This window comes from Doryrhamphus excisus, linkage group LG4 (assembly GCF_037039965.1).
Source record: "Doryrhamphus excisus strain RoL-2023G ecotype Guam linkage group LG4, RoL_Dexc_Guam_v1.1, whole genome shotgun sequence".
Classification (NCBI taxonomy): domain Eukaryota; kingdom Metazoa; phylum Chordata; class Actinopteri; order Syngnathiformes; family Syngnathidae; genus Doryrhamphus; species Doryrhamphus excisus.
This window is the reverse complement of record NC_136360.1, coordinates 23,916,611-23,940,014: the sequence shown is the minus strand read 5'-3', so window position 1 is coordinate 23,940,014 and position 23,404 is coordinate 23,916,611. Positions and strand designations below refer to the sequence as shown.

Sequence of the window (23,404 nt, the reverse complement as noted above, 5' to 3'; positions counted from 1 at the left end):
CAGCAACCATGAAAGGTCCCACATTGGGTAAACGGTAAACGGTACCCGGACTCCCCAATCTTTTATCAGGAATCTTTCTGGTCCCTTTGGGGCGAGTCCTGAGCTACGTCTGTTAGCACGGAGTTTGCAAATGAGGGCAAAGAAGCCAAACGGGGCGTGACATAACGTGGTACGACGTGATACTACATGGTACTATGTGATACTACTTCATGGATTGTGCTTGTGTGCGTCTTGGATCCTGGCTTCAGTGCTTGTCTTAGTTTTTGTCCCGTACCGTATCCCGTATCTCCTCATGAAATACTCGTCAACCTGTAATTCAACCTGCGACCACACGGCCGTACCGTTGGGAACATCAATAGCTGGACCGCCGACCTCTGGCTTCCCCTGGTACCATTCCCAGCCAGATATACGTAGTATATGGACATATACTATATATATGTATATATACTATACTAGCAAGGAAGACAGAGAGCATGGCAAATATAAAAGATGAGCTTTTGCATAGATATAAGAACCCCCCCGCCCCCCCACCAAGGCTGCAGCCACGCCCATCAAGCACCAAGGTGCTGAGCAAGGCAGCACAGCAGATTAGGGAACCTTTGGTTGGAAGAAAGGACGTCGTGCTTCCGCATAGAAGACGGTACTTCTCATGGGCTGCCTTGCTCGTTGGCTTTTTACTTTTCACAAACCATCGACTCTTTTCTCAAGGGACAATATTATAGAAATACTACAGTAGTATAGATATTTACTATCCACATCCCCATAGAAATAGTACTGTAGTATAGAAATAGTACAGTAGTATACATTTACTATCCACATGCCCATAGAAATACTACAGTAGTATACATTTACTATCCACATCCCCATAGAAATACTACAGTAGTATACATTTACTATCCACATCCCCATAGAAATACTACAGTAGTATAGAAATAGTACAGTAGTATAGAAATAGTACAATAGTATAGATTTACTAACCACATCCCCGTAGAAATAGTAGTAGTAATAGTAATAGTAGTAGTAGTAGTATAAATGTAGTATCCACATTCCCATCTGTTTCCCATTCCGGTCCAAGCTGCATCATGGCTGCTCCACCAAGACCAGCGCTCAACAAAGACTCCAGTTTCACCGACTCACCGGTACTTGAGGACTCAGGTTTCACTGACTTGTGTGCTAGACCGAGACTGGACTTTCACTGACTCACTGGTGCTCGAAAAAACTCATGCAGAGGCTAACACTCGATGAAGACTCAAGTTTCACTGACTCACGAGTACTCGAAGACCGGACTTTCACTGATGCTGGAAAAACTCGTCTCACAAACTCACGGTTTTTGACAAAGACAAGCACTCAACAAAGACTCGAGTTTCACTGACTCACGAGTACTCGACAAAGACCCGGATTTCACTGACTCACTGGTGCTCGAAAAACGTGTTTCACAAACTTGCGGTGCTTGACAAAGACAAGCGTTCAACAAAGACTCGAGTTCCACTGAGTCACTGGTGCTCGGAAAACATCTTTCCCAAACTCACGTAAAAGCTAACACTCAAAGAAGACTCAAGTTTCACTGACTCACGAGTACTCAACGAAGACCGGACTCACTGACATACTGATGCACGAAAAACCCGTCTCCCAAACTAAACGGTGCTTGACAAAGACAAGCGTTCAACAAAGACTCGAGTTTCACTGACTCACCAGGACTCGACGAAGACCGGACTCACTGATGCTGGAACAACGGAGACTAGTTGCACGGACTCGCTGGTGTGGATTTTCATGGTCTCACAGGTTCTCACCGACCATCTCTTTTAGCCAGACTTGGTGCTTTGCTGAATGAATGAACGACTCACGTGAACGGATACCCGATTCCTTCCAGTGAGTGATTGATGAGAACTAAAGGAATGATGAATCCGTCCAATGAAAAGTTAGCGTCGTGGGAAGTGAAATAAAGATGGCTGAAAGATTCCGAGCTGAGAAGAGCTGAAATGGTGTGAAAGCGGATGGAGGCCATGGCTTGGCGTGTTTTGGGTGTGGTGGGCGTGGTCTGGTGTTGGCATCAAAATAAAACTAGTAGGAAGTAGTAGGAAGTAGTAGGAAGTAGTAGTCGGCATGCGTTTGGAGTAAGGCTTACACAACCTGGCTAAACATTCCATGAATGCAGGAGGTTCTCCGTTTAGTCTCAAGTGCAAAAAGGGAAACTTGTTGAAAAGTCATGCAGGACTTCAGTTTGTTCCCGTTTTTCCAAAAAGGGGACGACGACTAGCCAGGAAGAGAAATTGGAACGTTTCTCTCTGAATCCATTCTTGAGTCTTCCAGAGAATCCCGTTTTTCCGCCAAGTTGTCCGTTTCCCCCCAAAGAACTCATCCGTTGTGTGCGAACACGAGGTCCCTCTGTGAGAGTTCCGCTGTTTGAGTCCGTTTGGAATTGCTGTGTTCTCTAAGGCATCGTTCATACAATCTCCACCCCTTCTTGTGCTCTGGGGTTCCGTCCAACCGGTCCCAGGGAACCAGGGTGAAAGATAGCCGCTTCATTTCAGCTACCGGGTGAGAGGGGGGGTGGGGGCGCATACTACCTTTAGCATTCCTCACATGTCTAAATGAAAGGCTCTCATGAGAAGGTCCAGGTCGCCAATGTTTGCGGCCTGGAAGAGTTCGGGTTGGTCCATCATGGACAAAGCGATCCTGAGAGCAGCCCAGATGTTTCCCGACATCACCTGATGGGACTGCTGGCGACTCCGGCTTTTCCGCTGAAGGCTCAGGGCGGTCAGGAAGTTGCTGGCCGCCTCTCTGGGGGAAGCAACGATAAGTGGAATTAGTGGACTTGCACCATCGACTTGGACCCGACACCCACTCCTAACCTCCGTCGGTTATCATCATCATCATCATCATCTGTTACTCGTCAAAAATCATACAATACTGCACATTTGAATTATCGTTGCTCCAAAGTAGATCCAACAATGAAGCATTTCCAGCATGAAAATGGCTAAACAAGATCAAATATAAACACAAGGCTCGTTCAAAGACGATGATGTCATATTCTACACTGGCCACTAGGTGTCAGTAGTGTTACATTGGGACAATAGACACTGCAGGAAGTACAGTACACAACAGGAAGTTAAAAATGTCCTCATAATGTTTTGTCTTATTTTCACTTAGTATACCACTTAGTACAGCATTCAAATATTTTGGTGTATTATTATTATTATGTAAAAAGGTTATGAAATATCAGACATAACCAGTCATTCACAAGCACCAATGATAGCAATCTTCAAGCCATGTAGTCTTGTGTGTGTCTAAGATATTGGCTAATAGTAACATAAAGGTGACTATAGGGGTGTTATTTCCTATCTGGAGGGCTCTAGTAATGTTATCATGTAGTAACAAGTTTTCTATGCTCTAACTACAAAAAATATTTATGAATGATTATTATTATCACAGTGGGTCGGGTCTGGAGCCGATGAATGTGGTCCACATAGACGGGTTGTTTCTACCGCAGTGCTTTTGTGCCTCGTTCTACCGTCCTTAATTCCCGGCCGGTATCGATCACCTGTGCGCCCCGAGGTTAATGCAGCTGATTCCCAGGTTGTAGCGAGACCTGATGAATCCCGGCTGCAGCTCCAGGGCTCGCGTGTACGCCTCCACCGCCTCCTCGCTCCGGTCCCCGTTTGCCAGCGTGGCCCCCAGTCGGTTCCACAGCAAGTAATCCTGGGTGAAATATACACTTTATTCATATTTTTTTCTATCCGTTCGATTTGAATAATTTGCTTGGCAAACATCACCCAGTTAGGATTTTTGCAGTGGGGGGGGGGGGGGGGGGGGGGGTGAGTCTTTGGCCAGCGGTGCAGCCCCCTGCTAACCTAACGAGGGTCATTTAAGGTGAGCTGACTTCCATCACTCAGGGTGTCCTTGTGCTTGTTCCCCACCTGGAGGCTCACGTACACACGGAGGTCACGGTCTACTACAGTGGGGGGTGGGGGGGGGGGCCTTCATCTCTCTGTAAGCCTTGCAGTGGGGATATAATGATCTCCTTTTGCGTTCAGAGATCCTTTCCCAGCAGGGGGGGCATATTACCAAGTCAAATGCAGGGGGGAGGTTGGATTTAATGGAGGCTGTTTGTGTCACCCTGGAATGTCATGGGGGGGGGGGGGGGGGCAGAGACTGATTTTCATGAAGTTTTTTTTGGATTGATGTTTTCTCGTGTTAATGAGTGTTGAGCAGATCTGGACCGGTGAGTGGATCCATCCAGGTACGACTCGGATCCCCGTACGTTTTTGTGAAGGCTTGGAGACGGCAAAATAATGTGGGTGGGGCTGGGGGGGGGGGCTCTGCACTTTCAGCTGATATATGACACAGCTTGTCCACTTGGACAAATTGACAATAAAATGTCCGGTGTATCCGTTTATGGAGTAGGGTCAAACGTGGAGCAATGCCCTAACGTTCCCAAGAAACTTTTGCAAGATCCTGAGAAGGATTTGGGAGATTCACAGAGAATTTAGAGATCTCAAAAAAGTTCCGCCAGATCCTCTGAAAGGTTTACACGATTCCGAGCAACTATTGTACACTCCCAAGAGAATGTTGCGGGATCCTGAAAAACCAGTGTGAGATCCCAAGTAACCTTTGTGGGATCCAGAGAAACTTTTTCAAAATTGTTAGAAAGTTTCACAAGAACCTCAGACTTCCAAGATTCCGAGAAACCGTTAAGAGATCCAAAGGAATCTTTGTGGGATCCCAGAGACACCATTAAGGGATTGTAAGGAAGCTTTGCGAGATCCCGACAACCAAGGAAGATTTACAAGATCCTCCAGAAATATTTCTGAGGTTCTGAGAAAACTATTGGGAGATCCTGAGAAACTTTTGCAAGATCCGAAGGAACATTTGTGGAATCCCAAGAAATGTTTGCGACCCCCCTAGGAAGTTTTGCCAGATTTTTGAGATTTCCAAGAGACTGTTGTGCAATCCCGAGGGAATTTTGCATGATTCTGAAAGACTTGTAAGATCCCGAGAAACTTTTACAAGAAATCCAAAAGGAACCTTTGTGGGATCCTTAGGAAGTTTCCAGAGATCCCAAGAAAATGTTGCAAAATTCAAAGGAACATTTGTGGGATCCCGAGAAACCTTTGAAAGATCCTGAAAACAGAGTAGCAGAGTCTTAGAAAGGTTTTTGAGATTCCATGAGACCTTTGGGAGATCCCGAGAAACTTTTTCAAGCTCCAAAGGAACCTTTGTTTTTTTGCACGAATCCTAATCCTGACAAAGATTTACTAGATTCAGAGAGATTATTGCGAGATCCCAAGTGACTACTGAGTAATCCTGAGGGAGTTTTGTGAGAAACGGTGAGAAACTGCTGTGATCCTAAAGTTTCTAAAAGTTACTTGTGACATCTCAGGGTCACCTGGTGTTCATTTTGAGATTGGCGTCAAACATAAAGCCAAAATGTGATTTGCTGTGGATATGGTTTTCATATTTCTATATTTCTAAGCTACCTCGGGCCGCACTGACAGGGCCGTGTTGAAGGCCTCCACCGCTTTGTTGAACTCGCCGCTGAGGTTGTAGAGCACCCCGAGGCCGGTCTGCAAGTCCGGGTCCACGGTGTCTGAGTTGTGCTGGACGGCTTCCAGGAAGACCTCCTTGACCTCTGGTAGCATGGCGCTGTGGACAAGGCGTGTCAGATTAGGATTAGCCATGTGACTGCGGCCTGCTTATTGTTGAGGAAGACAACGAGAGGGAAAAATGGATCTAATTCAATTTGTTGAGCTGAAAGAGTTCTGTCCTGTCTCCTTCCCTCCAAGGGCAGGCATTACTAGCGGATGGAAGAAAGACAAGAAGAACAAGGCCGTTTACCAGCCGGGTTAAAGGAGAAGGATGGAGTGAGCAGCGGAAAGAATAGTGGAGATCCAGCATGGATTAACTGGACCGTCACAGTAATTGAGATGTACTTGTACTTGTACCTGTACCTGTACCTGAACCTGTATCTCTTCACTTTGACCAGACCATTAATGCTTTTGTTCCTCAGGAGAAGAATGAAGCCTTCGCTATCTGATGTACAAAGATTAAAACCCTCGTTTTTAACGGCTTAAGATAGAAACGTCTTCCTACAGCAAAGAGCCACAGAGTGCTTTGAGGAGGAGCAGGAGGCCCTCTGGTCTACACGAGATACGATGGTGATGGAAGTCTCAAATACCGACATGAATGAAATGATACGCCCAAAACACCATAGCCTGAAATGCTGTTACCAAAATACCACAACCTGAAATGATACAACCCAAAACACCATATCCTGAAATGCCATAATCTGAAACACCACAACCCAAAGCGCTGTAAACCAAAACATCACAACCTGAAATGTCATAACCCGAAACACCATAGCCTGAAATGCAGTTACCGAAATACCACAACCTGAAATGATACAACCCCAAACACCATATCCTGAAATGTCATAACCCGAAACACCATAGCCTGAAACGCTGTAAACCAAAACATCACAACCTGAAATGTCATTACCCGAAACACCATAGCCTGAAATGCAGTTACCGAAATACCACAACCTGAAATGATACAACCCAAAACACCATATCCTGAAATGTCATAACCCAAAACACCATAGCCTGAAATGCCATAATCTGAAACACCATAACCCAAAGCGCTGTAAACCAAAACATCACAACCTGAAATGTCATAACCCGAAACACTATAGCCTGAAATGCAGTTACCGAAATACCACAACCTGAAATGATACCACCCAAAACACCATATCCTGAAATGTCATAACCCAAAACACCATAGCCTGAAATGCCATAATCTGAAACACCATAACCCAAAGCGCTGTAAACCAAAACATCACAACCTGAAATGTCATAACCCGAAACACTATAGCCTGAAATGCAGTTACCGAAATACCACAACCTGAAATGATACCACCCAAAACACCGTAGCCTGAAACGCCATAACCAGAACCACCAGAGTCTGAAACATCATCACATGTGTGAGGGAGCTGCCAATCCTCCCTCACTGATCACTACACACCCCACCTACACACTGTCCGGTTTCTCTTTGTGGCTTTTGTTATTTACATATATTTTGGTTAGTACTTTAATTATATTTCTTTGCCATTTAAGTTGTTTAATTGCCACTTTAGTTAGTTTTTCATTCAGAAGTCATTTGTGGTGTTCCTAATTTCTCATCAGTTTCTCCTTTTTTTTGAGGTGATTGGTCGTGGCCCAAACATGGAGGCGCGCCCATGGGAGTGCAGGCCAGAGGCTGATCACCTTAATTGGACTCTCCCAAGTGCCACCTGGAGGAGGGGGGATTAACTGGGTGGTAGTTCGGGAATCTAAGTTGTTAGGTGTACTTGAGTGTTTAAACAAATACAGGAAGTGACACTTCAGTGTGGAACTCTTGAAAGACTTGTAATATAAAAGAAGGGGGTATGAATGTAAATCGGGTACCTTTTGGAACATTGCTTCACCCTCTCGTTGGGAACTGTGGTTGGCCCTTCACAGGTAAAAGGGGCTGGGTGAACTGGTTTGGGAGAGGCCAGTTGTGTGTGCTGGGGGAAATGCTGCGGCACTGTCTTGCCAAATAAACTGGAAGAGCTCTCAAGTCCTGGTCTGGTGTACATTTCAGCTGCTATGGCTATCCCGGGCTCGTAACAGGCCATTGTTTTCCAACTGAAATCTTACAACATGAAACGCCATAACTCAAAACATCACAAACCAAAAAATTGTAACCAGAGGTAGCGGTAACCTGAAACACTGTAGCTTGAAACTCAAGAAATACCAGAAATACCAGAAATACCACAATCTGAAACAACCTAACCTGAACGGCCATAACCTGAATTGCCACAACCCGAAACAGTCTAACCCGAAACACCACAGCCTGAAAATGCCACAACCCGAAGTTCTGTAGCTGAAAACATCTCCACCAAAATGCCACAACTGGAAATGCGACACATGGAAATGGAATATTCAAATACCATAAACCAAAAACTACCTGAAACATAACCAGTAGCGCCGTAAGTAAAAAAAATCATAACCAGAAATGTCGTAACCCGAAACACCATAGCCAGAAACGTTGAAAGCCAAAACGTCATAACCCGAAACCTGATACGAGTAGCGCCTGAACCAGCCGTGGTTCTGAAGAAGTAGGTTCTGTAGTAGTAGAAGTTCTGGTGCTTTGTCATGCTAACGATCATGCTAATATTATAATCAACATATTACTACGTAAAAGTTTCTCTGTGCCAACCAGAACGAGATTTGACGCTGGTCACTTTTTTTTGAACCTCGATCAGAATAAAAACTTTTCAAAAATTCAAGAAACAACTCATGGCAAAACCGGAAGGAGGTGTCCGTGGTGAAGTCCTTTCTGGAAGGGGCTAATTGGATTGACATTAGGTTTGTCTGTATCCACGACGACAACAGAGGTTGAAAATGGCGGCGTACCTTTCATGCCGGCCCACGTTGGGCGCATGCGACATCCTGCGCTGGGCGTTAGGCGAGCCCAGCAGGTGGTTTTTGCCCTTCAGAAGCTGCTTGTACTTCGGGTTGTGTCGCAGCCAGCGGAGCAGGGCCTCGCAGGCGTCGTAGCGCATCCCCGTGTTGGTCAGGCTCACCGCCAAGGCCATCAGGGCCGGGAGGTTGTTGGGGTGAAGCTCCAAACATCTGCATGAAGACAAGGACGTGGGGGGGGGGGTGAGGTCGCTTGCAGGGGAACTTTGTTGTGCATCGAAAGTGTCCAGCAGATGAAGAAGGAGGAACATTTTGGATTAGTTTAAAGACGAAAAGAGGAGCCAGAATGAGATTTAGCGACATGTACTCATGTGCCAAGATCTTAATCTCTGCTAAATTATTTTACTCCTCACCCCAGCGTGTTGGAGGTGAGGGTCACATTAAGTTCCGCCCAAATCCTCTCCACACACTGTGGGCCCTTGTCGTCTTCATTCCAAATCCCAACACACTACAAATAGATTTGTTTCACTTGCATGGCACATCAAATGAAATATCGGAACAATACGAAATGTAAGCGTAAAATGATTGGACACGTGCCAGTTAAAGCCTCGCCGTGGCAACCCTGACAGGACGGATGCCAGGTAAACATCTAATCGGGCTTCGTAGCGACACATGGCACACAGATGGCAGTTGTTGCATAACAAAAACAAGCCCATATTTCACTGCTGGATTAAGCACAGCTCTGACAAAAAAGTCTTTCTAGTCATTTTGTTTACTTGGAATATGCTGCCGCAGTGATTTTAATCTTTTTCTGTCGGCTTTTTGTCATGTAATTCCGTGGCGGGTCTCTTGTTGATTCCTGCTCACAGACCAGCACTCGCAAAGTTTGACTGGTTTTCCTTTTCTGCTCAAAATGTATGCCCATGTTTTGCCTGAGTTTGTGTGCATTTGAAAATGAGCATACAATGTAGCACGCGGCTTATTCATTCAATGCATTATTTCAGCAGAAAACCCCCTGCTAGCATCTTTAGCTTAGCTAACAAAATGGCAGCCAGAAGTTAGTCGCATCGCCCATCTGTGATGTCATCAGTGTTTGACACTAAAATTGTTAGTACAAAACACGTTTTTATAGTTTTACCATTTTTATACTTATTTATTCTAAATGATTTGTAATTAACCACCGCCACCTTCCTGTTTTGCCATGAGTTACTACTTGAATTCATTACTATTTCTCACCCTCTTTATTAAAATGTTGCCATTTGAGGTGAGAAATAGAGAAGTAACTCATGGCAAAACAGGAAGGTGGTGGTGAAGAGGGTGAGAAACCTATTGAATTCAAGAAGTAACTCGTGGCAAAACAGGAAGGTGGTGAAGAGGGTGAGAAACACTAGTGAATTCAAGAAGTAACTCATGGCAAAACAGAAAGGTGGTGGTGAAGAGGGTGAGAAACAGCTATTGAATTCAAGAAGTAACTCAAGGCAAACCAGGAAGGTGGTGGTGAAGAGACTGAGAAACAGTATTGAATTAAAAAAGTAACTCATGGCAAAACAGGAAGGTGGTGGTGAAGAGGTTGAAAAATAACTATTGAATTCAAGAAGTAACTCATGGATAAACAGGAAGGTGGTGGTGAAGAGGATGAGAAACAGTATTGAGTTAAAAAAGTAACTCATGGCAAAACAGGAAGGTGGTGGTGAAGAGGGTGAGAAACCGTATTGAATTCAAGAAGTAACTCACGGCAAAACAGAAAGGTGGTGGTGAAGAGGGTGAGAACGGTATTGAATTAAAAAAGTAACTCATGGCAAAACAGGAAGGTGGTGGTCAAGAGGGTGAGAAATAACTATGGAATTCAAGAAGTAACTCATGGCAAAACAGAAAGGTGGTGGTGAAGAGGGTGAGAAACACTAATGAATTCAAGTAGTAACTCATGGCAAAACAGGAAGGTGGTGGTGCCAGTCGGTTAATCGATTGTCGATTAAGGAACAGTTGCAGCTGTAAATAATTCAACATATTTTTGTACGAAACGTAAGTGTTCATCTCCCACGGATGCAAACACAGCAAAGTCCTTAACATCTACGAGAAGGCATTTGATTGATGTGATTTCTGTATGTATTTACCTCTGGAGGGAGACAATGGCCGCCTGCTCATTCTCATTTTCAGCCTGGGTGGTCCCCAGGACTTGCCAGGCCTGCAAAAGAGGAACAAGGTTACAGTAAAGGAGAACTTGGACTCAAGTGCTTTAAAAATAAATAAACATTCTCCATAGTACTTAAAGTTATAGAAGACCATTTCTGCCACTGACAGAAAAATAATTATGCACCAAAAAGTTAAAATGATGAAATAAAGACATAATCGTGAGCTAAAAAGTGGAAATTATGTGATAAAAAGTCCCAATTGTGAGAGTAATTATGAGTCATAATTAAGAGATACAAAAATCTAAATAATGAGAAAGTAAACATTCTGACATGAGTCATAATTATGATTGCAGAAATGATGAGAAAAAGTCAAAATAATAAGATGAAGTCATAATTAGTGTCCATTATGAGATACAAGCTGTGCACTGGCTGCCATCTTGGCTGGAACCTTCGTCACGTGTGCACTTTTTATCTCATCATTTGGATTATGGATCTCATTATCAGGACTTTTTTCTCATAATTAGAATGTTTTAAGTATAACTTTGCTATCTCACTGAGATTTATCGCATACTTTTTAATCTCATAGTTATGACATTATCCTCATAATTTAGAATTTTTATGTCATAATTTCAACTTTTTAATCTCATAAATATGACTAAATATGACTCCCCATTGGTGTAAATCGTACAAAAAGCTAGTCTCTTTGCTTTCTGCAGGGAAAATGATCATTATGTCACTATGTGTATTTTTTGTTCATATTTCCGAGTGTCTAGAACGTTATTGAGACAAAAAAATAAGTCAAGTTTGCTTAAATGAGCAAAAGAGCGATGGAGTGATGCGGTGAAATTTTAAAGGAGAAGCATAGCGAGGGATTACTGGAAGGGAAATTTTCCAAAAATAAGGGAAAATTTGAAAGCGGTAAAAGAACGCTGAACTTTACGCTGAAGTTTAACAGGTGTGACACCACCGTAAGACAAGGAATATATTGGATTAGATCAACTTGTTGTCAAGAATACGATTCAAGGGAAAAACAACAAAAGTTTCCTGTCATCCAAACCGGAGGGCAAATTGGCTCATTTTGAATCCATAATGTGAGATTAAAAGATCAGCAGCGTGTAAAACCCGACTTTAAAAGCTAAAAGCTAAAAGCTCATCCCTGCATACGCCTTTTGTTGTTGTTGCTACACTCTTTTGAAATAAAAGGAGAAGTGATTTCTCCCAGGGTCTTCAGAGGGTGCGGCAACGAGCCACTAAGCGCCCTGGGTGGAATTTGGGAATCGTATTAGTTCCATACACTGAGGGATTATCCTTTCCCTGCAAAAACTGGCACACTGCTGCGTATTCCGGGGGATTGGGAGAGCGCTCGGCGTTGCAGGCTTTGCTCTTTCAACCTGCAAAGAGGTCACTCTTATTAAAATAGGGTGTCAAAACGAAATGGGCTATTATTCATCTCAGCGCTCAAATGGAAATTGTCGTCGCGACCATGACCAGGAGGGAGCGTTCCTTACAGGAAACTACTCAAGACGGGGGAAAAAGCCAATCAGGAGGACAAAGTCTGTACTGGTACAGTACTGGTACAGTACTGGTACTGGTCGGCTTGGACCCAGCGTTCTCTTGGACTAAATGATTGATTTCCATTTTGAGCCTAAAATCATCTTTTTCTACCGGAGAAATCTCTTCCTCTCAAATTCAAGCACTCGTGGCCAAATTTAGCACCAAATTGACGCAGCCGAAATAACCCGCAAGGCATGCTGGGGAACTCACACAGGCATACTACCACGGGAGGATGTTCCCCAGCATGCCTTGAGGGTTAGGAATGACGCCAAAATTATTCCTTAGCTCATCATTATTTTAAAAACGCAACGCATCCGTCTGTGCATTATTTTTTCAATGTTCCAAATATTTAAACTTTCTTCTAGAACAATTGTGATATTAAACAATAGAAATTTGAATATTCTCATAATATTATTAATTTAAGTGCTGTATTAGTTTTTATATTTAATATTTTAATAAATATTTAATATTTAATAAATATTTAAATTTTAATAAATTAAATATTTAAATTTTATAATTATATATATAAATATATCCCAAAATTAATTTTCAAAAAATTCCAACTTTATTCGGTTCAACACCATGCCACTAAAATTAATTTTTTTCCTCATAATAGTACAAGTTTATAATACATTTTTTTCGCTTAATATTTCTGCTGATTTTTTTTATTGTCACCTTATTCCCCTTATTCTTGTAACATAACTTTTCCACAAATATTGAACAATGTTTTTCATATTATAAGTTCAAAAAATATTTCTTCTAATATTTCAACTTTATGCTGCAAAAATGTTATTTCCCCTCCTAATATACTGTATGTTATGTCATATACTACATGATTCTTGCAACATTATGACTTTTCTCATGTGACTACAACTTGTAAAATTATTGCAGATTTTTCAATTTCTGGTGTTGTTAAAAAAAAGTGATCATATTATATTTGTAGAATGTGCCCCACTTTGGACACCCCTGATGTAGGTAGACGAAGGGTAGTTCCAAGTAAGGACATGGCACCCATACTTTGTGTTTGATGATGAATGTGCACCAATGCATTGACCTCTGAATCGTGAGGATCCTGCAGGACGGCGGCTTCCAGCAAAAGCACGGCGTTTGGCAGGTCTCCTTCTCTCGACTTCTTAAGCCCCTCCTCGAATGCGTTGGGCAAGTCCTTATAAGGATTATCCGTGTGGAAGTAGTAACCCTGTCAGCAGAAACAGAAGCACAACAAGAAAAAGCCAGTTGAGCGGCGATCTGGGCTGCAAAAGCGGGCGCTGCTGTCCCCCCTCCCAGCAGTTTGAGCAGCAAGGAATCGATCTTTTGGTGCAACACATCAAGCCCAGCCTGAGCTCCCCGGGGCTTTTCTGTTCTTTTTAAATGTTAAACTTTGAATTTTCCAAGCGTGATTACCCGAGTGTGTTTACGGCAGCCTCTGAGCAAGACCACTTTGAAAGGAGCGCTTCTGCACTGGGATCAATCAGGAGGCCCACAAGTGGCCCCTCTGAAGGCTTCCTCATAGGGAAGGTCAGCTCACGATGAAGTCCAGCTCTGCTTTTGACTTGTCGGGCCTTTAAAATTCAACTTACTGACTTGCATTATTTATGTTGGATACTGCTGGACGATATTCCAAGATTGACTTGGAAAACATCGTGTGAATGCTCGCACATTCCCCAATCGGCACTCAAGGCCGGAAGCTACTTTACACTTGGAAAATCCCAGTATGAGCGCTACTGCGTTGCTCCTCCGTACATCACTCATCTTTTTACAGGCGCATGCATCACAGACAGGCTTTAGTGACCTTCTCATGGGGCGAGACCGTGGAGGGAATCTGGCCTTGCTCGTTCTCCGTGAGCCAGTTCCGGCGAGCGAGTTCCTCCCACTCGGCCTGCATCTTATCCCAGAACTCCGTATCCGACTACAGACGGCACAGGGACAGAGGTGGGAGGACGGGATGGGAAACAGAGACACGGATCAATGATGGGAGCACGGCAGACGTCATTTCATGTCATCGCTCAGTGTGGAAACATCAGCTTTCTTCTGCTCGCTGGCTGGAGGGAATATGATGACTTCCAATGACTCAGGGCCTTGGAAGGGACAGGAAGGAATTAAAGGCACACAAAGCAACCGTCATTCCTAGAAATCCATATGCAGCACAGGGATGTCAGTCAAGCGTGACGCTGACGCTTCTGATGGCCAAAAAAAAAGAAAGTAGAAAACGCCGATCGACATTGTTAGCATTCCCGGTCCTGGCTGCTCAAACACGGGGACCGTCATGAAGAATAAAGATTGTAGCGTTGAACACGGGGAAGGATCTGCTCCTATTAAAATGGACAGTGATAACCAAGCAGTGCCATGCTAGGACCCAAACTTGTTCTCCTGTACAGGTTTGGAACCTATCACAAGAATGTTCCCATTTAAAAAAGTAGGGCTGTCAATCCAACGGGATATCAATTTGGGAACATTAAAAAATAGTCAGCAAACATATTTTTGTATTACTATTTTTCTTCATTATTAGCATGTTAGCTCTTAAACTCGCCCACAAACGTTCAGCAAACAATTAAATAAAAATAAAATAACAAAAAATAATCCAAAAAAATGTCTGTCAGCCCAAAATAAGAATTGTTTATTTCTGATACTTCAATTCTAAATGTTTGTTTAAACTATTTAGCAACATCCAGAAATTATTGTTTTTTTAAAGATTATTAAAGAATTGCCTGAATGCAGCTTTCCTTCATAGAATGTACAAACGGAAACACCTAAAACATTACAGTAAATATTATTTTATTACAATACTCTGTTTCCACAGTTCTTGAATGTTTAAAGCGATTTGCGATTTGTCCTACTTTTTCGACGGTCATTGAACGCACCGACGCACCGTTCTCCGACGCAAAGAGGGCCGTATGGATGGATTTGGATGGATTTGAGCCCTTTTTCTTTCACCTCATACTCGCTCCCGAATGCTGATACTATGTGGGAACGCATAAAGGTAAGATTTGATGACTTTGAGCGCTAATGTGCATCATTGTGGCAGTTCGATGCTAACTCGCTAACGCTAGCAAAACACTGTAGTCCAGCCACCGTCATCACATCGACGGCCCGTCAATAGCAGCTGGAAATAAATTGAATTTAAATTTACAATTTAGCTGGCTGTTCGATGCCAAAATAACCAGAGACGTGTAAAAATGTGGAAAAACACTGGTTAGTTGTGCCACTCTTATGCTATGGTAGCACCGGATATGACAATAAAAACAATACCTGCACTGCTCCAGTCCATGTAATCCGTGATAAGTGAAACACAGCGACAGTAGATAAATAAATAACTTTGGTGTAACTACAAGAGCCGTCTAACAGGGCTTTGAAGCTAACTTTACCAATATAAATACTCTTTTCTTCCATTTCCCATCAATATCTGTTCCTGCTTGTGGTAAGTTACCTGCTTCAACAATCAAACTACGGTGGGCGCCGAGGGTCAAAAGGGGGCGTTACATCAAAAAATGTAACGTTAACTTTGACAGACAAAACACATTTTATCCACAGTAATTATGGATACATGCAGAATTGGTGCAAAAATAATGACAAATAAATGAATGGACAACTGAACATTTAACATCCATTTTAGTTTTGGATGTTAACTAAAAAACACGCTAACAGGAGTCGGACGTTAACAGAGGTACTGCTGTAATTTGTAACCTGCAAGGCATGCTGGGTAACTTCCTGTTGTGAAGCTGTGCGTATGAGCTTCCCAGCAGCCATTCCGTCCCAGAAGGTCCAACTCAAACCAAAAAGGACTCTAACCAAAGCAAATTTTCTCATTGAAAATAATGCAAAATCCAATTAATCTGTTTCAGTCCCCCCCAAAATGTTAATACAAAACACATTTTATAGACAGTAATTATATATTTTGTGCAAAAATAATGACAAATGACAAATGAACATTTAACATCCATTTTACCTTTGGATGTTAACTGAAAAACACGCTAACAGGAGTCAGACGTTAACCGAGGTACTGCTGTAATTTGTAATTTAAGGCTAACTTTGAGAGTCCTTAAAAAAAGCAATTTCTTTGGCCCTTGTGAGAGAAGTGACTAAATATTTCCTTGTCGGCGGTTTTGCATCTCTCATCTCTCCACCCGCTTGATATTTGAACTGTTTGTTGGCATTTGAGTGCCGAGCTCATCCTGAAAGGTTACAATACTGCTGCAAAATGCATGGAAGATGCCAATCTCCACTGGGAAGTAAATAGATGTTCATATCTGTCAAGCTCAGTGTAATTCCACACACTTTTCGCTTACTGTGTGTGGACTTCAGCACGTTGAAAAATTGCCTTTCGTTCCCGAGTGTGTCCTAATATTGATATTAAAAACTCAATTTGCTTGTCAACTGTACAATATACAATCCCCTCCAAAAGTATTGGAACAGTGAGGCAAAAGCCGACTGGAAACGTTTGGTTTGACACCAAAAGATGAACATTTCAGCTTTTATTTGCAGGTATTTACATAAAGAGTTTAGAAGATAGAATTACATATATGAAATATGCTCATAGTTTGTGTGTTTTTTGTTCATCCATTCATTGCTATCGTTGAAGAATGAATGCCAATCAAAGCAGAACAACTCCAGCGAATCGCACGCCGACTCGTTCATCGTCAGGAGCCAAAAGGCCTTTCTTTGGCATCCCGCCGTGTGCGCTGACACTCGAGACGGGATGACGGCAGAGATCCTCTGTGAAAGAGCGCTGCCGATGTCATAGGTCCTCTCATCAGCTCTCTGCAGAGGCTTGTGATTGACATGCAGGCCATTGTGGCTCCTGACAGGCAGCACGGCAGGTAATTGGCAGATGCTGACACTCAAAGCCACTGGAAGGGAGTTTTCATCCTGAGGTGCCTGGTGTACATCACACAGGAGCAGGAGTACACCAACCCTTCTTACTGTAGTCATACTGTACAACATTTAAAGGCAAATGAACCTAGAAGTCATACAGCAGCTCCTCTCCACGAGCGCCGGGTCCTCCCACGTGAATTCAGAAAACAACAAAACAAAGTGACAGAAGCGAGTTCATTTGTCGCTTTTTACGTTTTCTGCTCACTTTTTCTAAATGCGTCATGGCCAATTAGGTAAGAAAAAGTACTGTACAAACCCAAGAAATGTCTCTTATATTTAATGTGCTGTGTCGTTGTTGTTATGAAACATGAAACGGCGTCTAATACATGCAGCCAGCAGAATGAAAATGCTGTCATATTTCTACATCACTCTGAGAAAAGTGTGTGTGTGTCTGTTTTTTTTATTTTTAATAACGCAGGCATTTTCAGCGTAATTACGTGGAACAAGTCGAGGTAATTTACAGCCGCTGTGTCGCTGGAGCGAGCTGTTACTCTAATTTATAGCGTTGCCGACGGAGAGTTACTGAAGGATGCATGCAGGCTGAGCATGAATAACACGGAAGATGATGATGATGCCAACATTATCTAGAGCTGCTTGGAAACAAATAGGAAGTAGGACCTGAAGGAGGCTTTAAAAGCTGCTACTTTCATTTTCCTTGAAGGAATATTCCGCACACAACCACAACAAAACAGCAACATACACTTTCTATTTCCCGATAATGAAAATATTTTTAAAATACCACTGTTTGAAATTATTTCATACCAGTTAATCCTAATTTGTAACCCGCAAGGCATGCTGGGTAACTTCCTGTTGTGAAGCTGTGCATATGAGCTTCCCAGCAGCCAATCCGTTCCAGAAGGTCCAACTCAAACCAAAACAGACTCTAACCAAAGCAAATTTTCCCATAGAAAATCAAGCAAAATCCAATTAATTCGTTTCAGATACGCAAAAATGTGAATACAAAACACATTTTATACACAGTAATTATAGATTTGGTGCAAAAATAATGACAAATAACAAATGAATGGACAACTGAACATTTAACATCCATTTTACCTTTGGATGTTAACTGAAAAACACGCTAACAGGAGTCAGACGTTAACAGAGGTACTGCTGTAATTTGTAACCTGCAAGGCATGCCGGGTAACTTCCTGTTGTGAAGCTGTGCATATGAGCTTCCCAGCAGCCATTCCGTCCCAGAAGGTCCAACTCAAACCAAAGCAAATGTTCTCATAGAAAATAATGTAAAGCCAATTAACCTGTTCTTCCTGTTGTGAATCTGTGCATGCGGGCTTCCCAGCATACCTTGCGGGTTGTACATTAGCATAAAGCACAAGTAGTAGCACATATTTTCTCATGTTTTTGTGAAGTGAAATGAACAAGCAATTGTTCATTTCAGTGATGTTGACAACCGTTTGTGTCGACGTGAGTCGGCCTGTTTTGAGGGGCGTCGGCTTAAATCCAGGTTCCTTTGTATTGTCACATACAATAATCCAATTATTCCCTTGAATTGGTTCCAGACCCGACCATACCGAGTGAATTTCCAGGAACTTAGATCGTTTTATTGAGAAATAAAACATTGTTGTCATTAGAATGGAACATAGAAAACCTGCTTCCAACCTTCTCGATATGTTAGAGCCCTCATTAGAGCCCTCTAGACATGAAATAACACCCCTATAGTCACCTTTACACTCCAATGAGACGGTATACCGTGCTTGGGTGTGTTGCTGTAAATGGGTTTGTGGTGCTGGGGGGGTGGAAATGCGTCTTCTGATTGGCGTATAATATTAATATTTGCATATTTGTGACAGGTAACAGGCTGTAGTTAACCACAAAGCAGCACGGTTTATTAATTCATATGAAAGCGTAAAGCGGGGAGGGATTATGTTGCTATCCAGCTTGCTAGCATCCATATGATAGCAGCTTTACTGCTGAGATGATCGGGGGGGGGTAATTATTCATTGACTTTCTCCATTCCTTCCCAGCGTTGTCTGGACAACATTTCTGTGTGATAATGCCAAGACGGGCTCAGACTGATGTTCCAGGAGATAACGGCGCACCCGTCCTGCTGTTGTTTCCATCAAGGAAATGCCACACTCGCAGTTTCGCTTTCGCCTTCGCTTTCGCCTTCGCCTTCGCCTCGCCACTCAGGGAGCTCTGTTTCTCACGCAGCACCGCCAAAACTAGTCGCAATTGATCCTGCGTGATTCAATATAAGTGTAATGGTATGCCCCGGGTAATTGGAAGTGTCCCAATGTAGCATGAAGACACTCACCCACCTGGAAGATGGAATATTTCATCAGCTTTAACAGACGCTTTTTGTCAAATGATATTTGGGAGTCTGCTTTCTCATCTCTTACGTTTGTCTGCTTCATCTAATCATCTGCTTTCTCATCTCTTACGTTTGTCTGCTTCATCTAATCATCTGCTTTCTCATCTCTTACGTTTGTCTGCTTCATCTAATCATCTGGTTTCTCATCTCTTACGTTTGTCTGCTTCATCTAATCATCTGCTTTCTCATCTCTTACGTTTGTCTGCTTCATCTAATCATCTGGTTTCTCATCTCTTACGTTTGTCTGCTTCATCTAATCATCTGCTTTCTCATCTCTTACGTTTGTCTGCTTCATCTAATCATCTGGTTTCTCATCTCTTACGTTTGTCTGCTTCATCTAATCATCTGGTTTCTCATCTCTTACGTTTGTCTGCTTCATCTAATCATCTGGTTTCTCATCTCTTACGTTTGTCTGCTTCATCTAATCATCTGGTTTCTCATCTCTTACGTTTGTCTGCTTCATCTAATCATCTGGTTTCTCATCTCTTACGTTTGTCTGCTTCATCTAATCATCTGGTTTCTCATCTCTTACGTTTGTCTGCTTCATCTAATCATCTGGTTTCTCATCTCTTACGTTTGTCTGCTTCATCTAATCATCTGCTTTCTCATCTCTTACGTTTGTCTGCTTCATCTAATCATCTGCTTTCTCATCTCTTACGTTTGTCTGCTTCATCTAATCATCTGGTTTCTCATCTCTTACGTTTGTCTGCTTCATCTAATCATCTGGTTTCTCATCTCTTACGTTTGTCTGCTTCATCTAATCATCTGGTTTCTCATCTCTTACGTTTGTCTGCTTCATCTAATCATCTGGTTTCTCATCTCTTACGTTTGTCTGCTTCATCTAATCATCTAATCAACTGTGATTATAGCGAGGGATGACGGTCATCCGGGCAGGTAGGTCTTTAGCTCCACAGAAAAGGGGATGTGGTTATAGCTACTAAGGCTACGCTGATCTGATTGTGTGGATTCCATACTGAAAACTGAAACCCAAACGGCACGAGCACGAGCACGAGCACAAGCACGAGCACGAGCACGAGCACAGAGCTCCATGAAGAGCGGCGCTAGGAGATAAAGTTACCAATCGATGATCCATCACTCTCACGCCGCAGACGCCAGACCGCCATGGACCTCATCTCACGTGGAACCTGCCCCGGGGCCGCCGATCCTGACCCAAAAGCCAAATATGCCGAAGGCTTACACAACCTGTGACGTCACTGCTAAATTTAGGACGGGATCCCCAAGCGGGCGAGTCGCGCTGCCCCTTCACTGCTCCTCTCACTTTCCGACCATCTTTCTGTTCCTCTTCTATTATTCATCACTGCGGCGTGCAACAACGTGTCGTCTTCAGTACGAGGAACTCAATCATCTGGCTGTGGGAAGTCATCTTTGTTCTCATTATTTACTTTGGTTACTGTCAAAAAGCAATCTTCAAATAGTACGATTTTCTACTATACACTGTAAACGCAATGTTTATAGTACTTAAATAAATGAAGTTATGCATACTCAAAGTTCTTTAAAAAGTTCTAATGACTTCATTATGTCAAGTTCATTTAACGTGTTGTTGCATTTTGAGTACTTTTAACTAATAGGTTTTGATTCAATTCAACTATGCTAATGCTAATGCTAATGCTAATGGTAATGGTTTAATTTCATTTGAACATGCATCAGATTCCAATTGAGTGCATCCCATAATCAGTTCCCAGTTCCACATGTCCAAAAGGAGTAGGAAGAAGCAAAGCTTATTAAATCCTACCCCTCCATCTGGTACTTTTACAATCACTAACTGTTACATTTGTTCACTTCCTGCTTTCATAGTATAGTTTAAGGTTTTTTTTAAATTATGGTTAAAACTATGGCTATATTAAGTAAGATTAATTTAAAAACATAGTTCACATCCAACTTAACTGTAACACTGTAAATCCAAATGTTGAAAATAATGACTTGGTATAAGTATAGTTAACATTCTACTTGTAAATGTTGATTGTCAGTTTATTTAACTTGTCATTTTGATTAATATGAACTTTTTGCAGATTTGTGTAACCTACTTAAAATAATTAAATGTAGTTACTAAAAAAAACATGAATAAATCAAAGCAAGAATCAATGAAGAATAAATCCATTGATCCATCAGATCAGGTTTATACTGTGTAGGTAACACGTGCACGCCTTCTTCCTATGGAAAGATTGAAATAGAAGGAAAAGGAAAGAATGGAGAATGCATGGCAGAGAGAATGAGAAAAAGAGAGCTATTTCTCTTTTCAGCCCAACATTAATAAATAAAAGTATATCTAATATCATCTCCAAATATTTAAGCTCTGATATAATCAAATGTTTGAGTTTATGAACTCCAAAAAAATGTGGCCTCACTTTTTTGGAGTTCTGAGAACTTATTGGAGAATACGGTGGAGGTAACAAAAACATTCCATGATGTCCCAAACCCTTCCAATGACAGATATTATATATATAGATATTATATATACACTCCAATATGGAATGAAGCCATGTCTAATTACCGGAACCCGCCCGCGTGATATCCGATATGTCTCGTCACAAAAACGACTGACCTACTTCCTGTCACGTAGTTCGCCAGATGAAGATTGGGAATGAGTTTTTTTTTTCTGGGTCAAACACTCCTTGAACCGGATTGTGTGGATTTGACGCGGCTTATTAGCTTGTCAACTGTCACAGCAGTCAGCGCTGATCTTTGGCTCAACCTAATTGGACCGAGGCTCCGTGGGACCTCAGGTAGGCTTGGCATCGCAGCCGCCATCATCAGGCTCAACGTGTGCTGGTCCAATATGGTTTCCTGCCGTGAGCGATGCAAGGCACATCTGTGCTTGGTCTTTCTTTGCATATTGTTGCTGCCGCCGATTAACATAAATGAGATTGAAGTGGATTTTGGGGGGGCCGTGACAGAGGTCTGACCTCTCTAGGTGTTGGGTTTTTTTTACCGATCCGTGATAAATGGGCTGTTGGATGGTGTTATATTGGATATCCACCACCTTCTGTAGTACATTAGAGGAACAGTTTTCAGGTTAAAACGGCTAAATATTTCATGGTTTCAGCCTGGGACTGGGAAAATCGTGTAAGGACACTCCCGTCCCCACCTTGTCATGTGACCAGGAGCAATATTTGACGACAAGCCGACATGATAGCTGAATATTTGTTGATATGCCTTGTGTGATTTGCCTATCCTTTTCACCCATTATTCCCTTCCCGTCTGGATGCAACTATTTGCTAATTCGGCTAATTCGGGACACAAGTTTTTTGGGCCTTAAATGATATCTCCAAAGTAAGGAAAGACTTAAAGCTGGTATTATTTGCGGATGATACCACTGCTTTTTGTTCTGGGGGGAGTACAGATGAAATCATTAGAAAGGTCATAGAAGAAATGGTCCCACTAAAAAGTTGCTTTGATGATAATAGATTGTCCTTGAACCTAAATAAAACTAAAATCATGCTGTTTGCTAACAGCAGAAAGGACACGTACCAGCAAATACGAATAGACGATGTAGACATTGAAAGGGTGGAGGAAAATACATTTCTGGGGATCACAATAGATGAAAATATGAGCTGGAAACCTCATATTACAAATATACAACATAAGGTGGACAGAAATATTTCAATATTGAACAAAGCAAAATTTGTTCTCAATCAGAAATCACTCCACACTCTTTATTGCTCTCTGGTTCTACCATATCTTACTTATTGTGTGGAAATATGGGATAATAACTATAAAAGCAATCTTCACTGGCTAAATGGACTGCAAAAAAGGTCAGTAAGGGACAAAAAATAAAATAAATTAAATGAATAAAATAAAAAATATTCATTAATGAACCAAATGAAAATAAAATTAATTAATAAAATAAAAAGATATTCATTTTTTCATGAATGAATATTTTTTATTTAAGTAATAAAATAAAATAATAAAATAAAAAAAATATTAATTTGTTCATTTACTCATGAATGAATATTTTTTATTTTATTCATTTATTTTAATAATTTATTTTATTTTATTTGTCATGTACTAAAGTACAAAATAAAAATAAAACAATAAAAAAATAAAACAATAAAAAT

At 41.9% G+C, this 23,404-nt stretch overlaps 1 protein-coding gene across 3 annotated transcripts in view; it reads right to left on the bottom strand.

The window, feature by feature from the left end:
* Positions 1 to 527: 527 nt before the first annotated feature.
* pex5la (peroxisomal biogenesis factor 5-like a) overlaps positions 528 to 23,404 on the bottom strand; it is an 85,788-nt gene continuing 62,911 nt past the window's right edge. For all 3 annotated transcript variants that reach the window (XM_058072419.2, XM_058072420.2, XM_058072421.2), the window contains 7 exons: positions 13,917 to 14,033; positions 13,179 to 13,322; positions 10,553 to 10,623; positions 8,433 to 8,651; positions 5,478 to 5,643; positions 3,542 to 3,699; positions 528 to 2,781 (listed from right to left, as the gene is read on the bottom strand). In XM_058072419.2, coding sequence (XP_057928402.2) covers positions 2,580 to 2,781; positions 3,542 to 3,699; positions 5,478 to 5,643; positions 8,433 to 8,651; positions 10,553 to 10,623; positions 13,179 to 13,322; positions 13,917 to 14,033 — 1,077 coding nt within the window. In that variant the 3' untranslated portion in view covers positions 528 to 2,579. The remainder of the gene's footprint in view (positions 2,782 to 3,541; positions 3,700 to 5,477; positions 5,644 to 8,432; positions 8,652 to 10,552; positions 10,624 to 13,178; positions 13,323 to 13,916; positions 14,034 to 23,404) is intronic.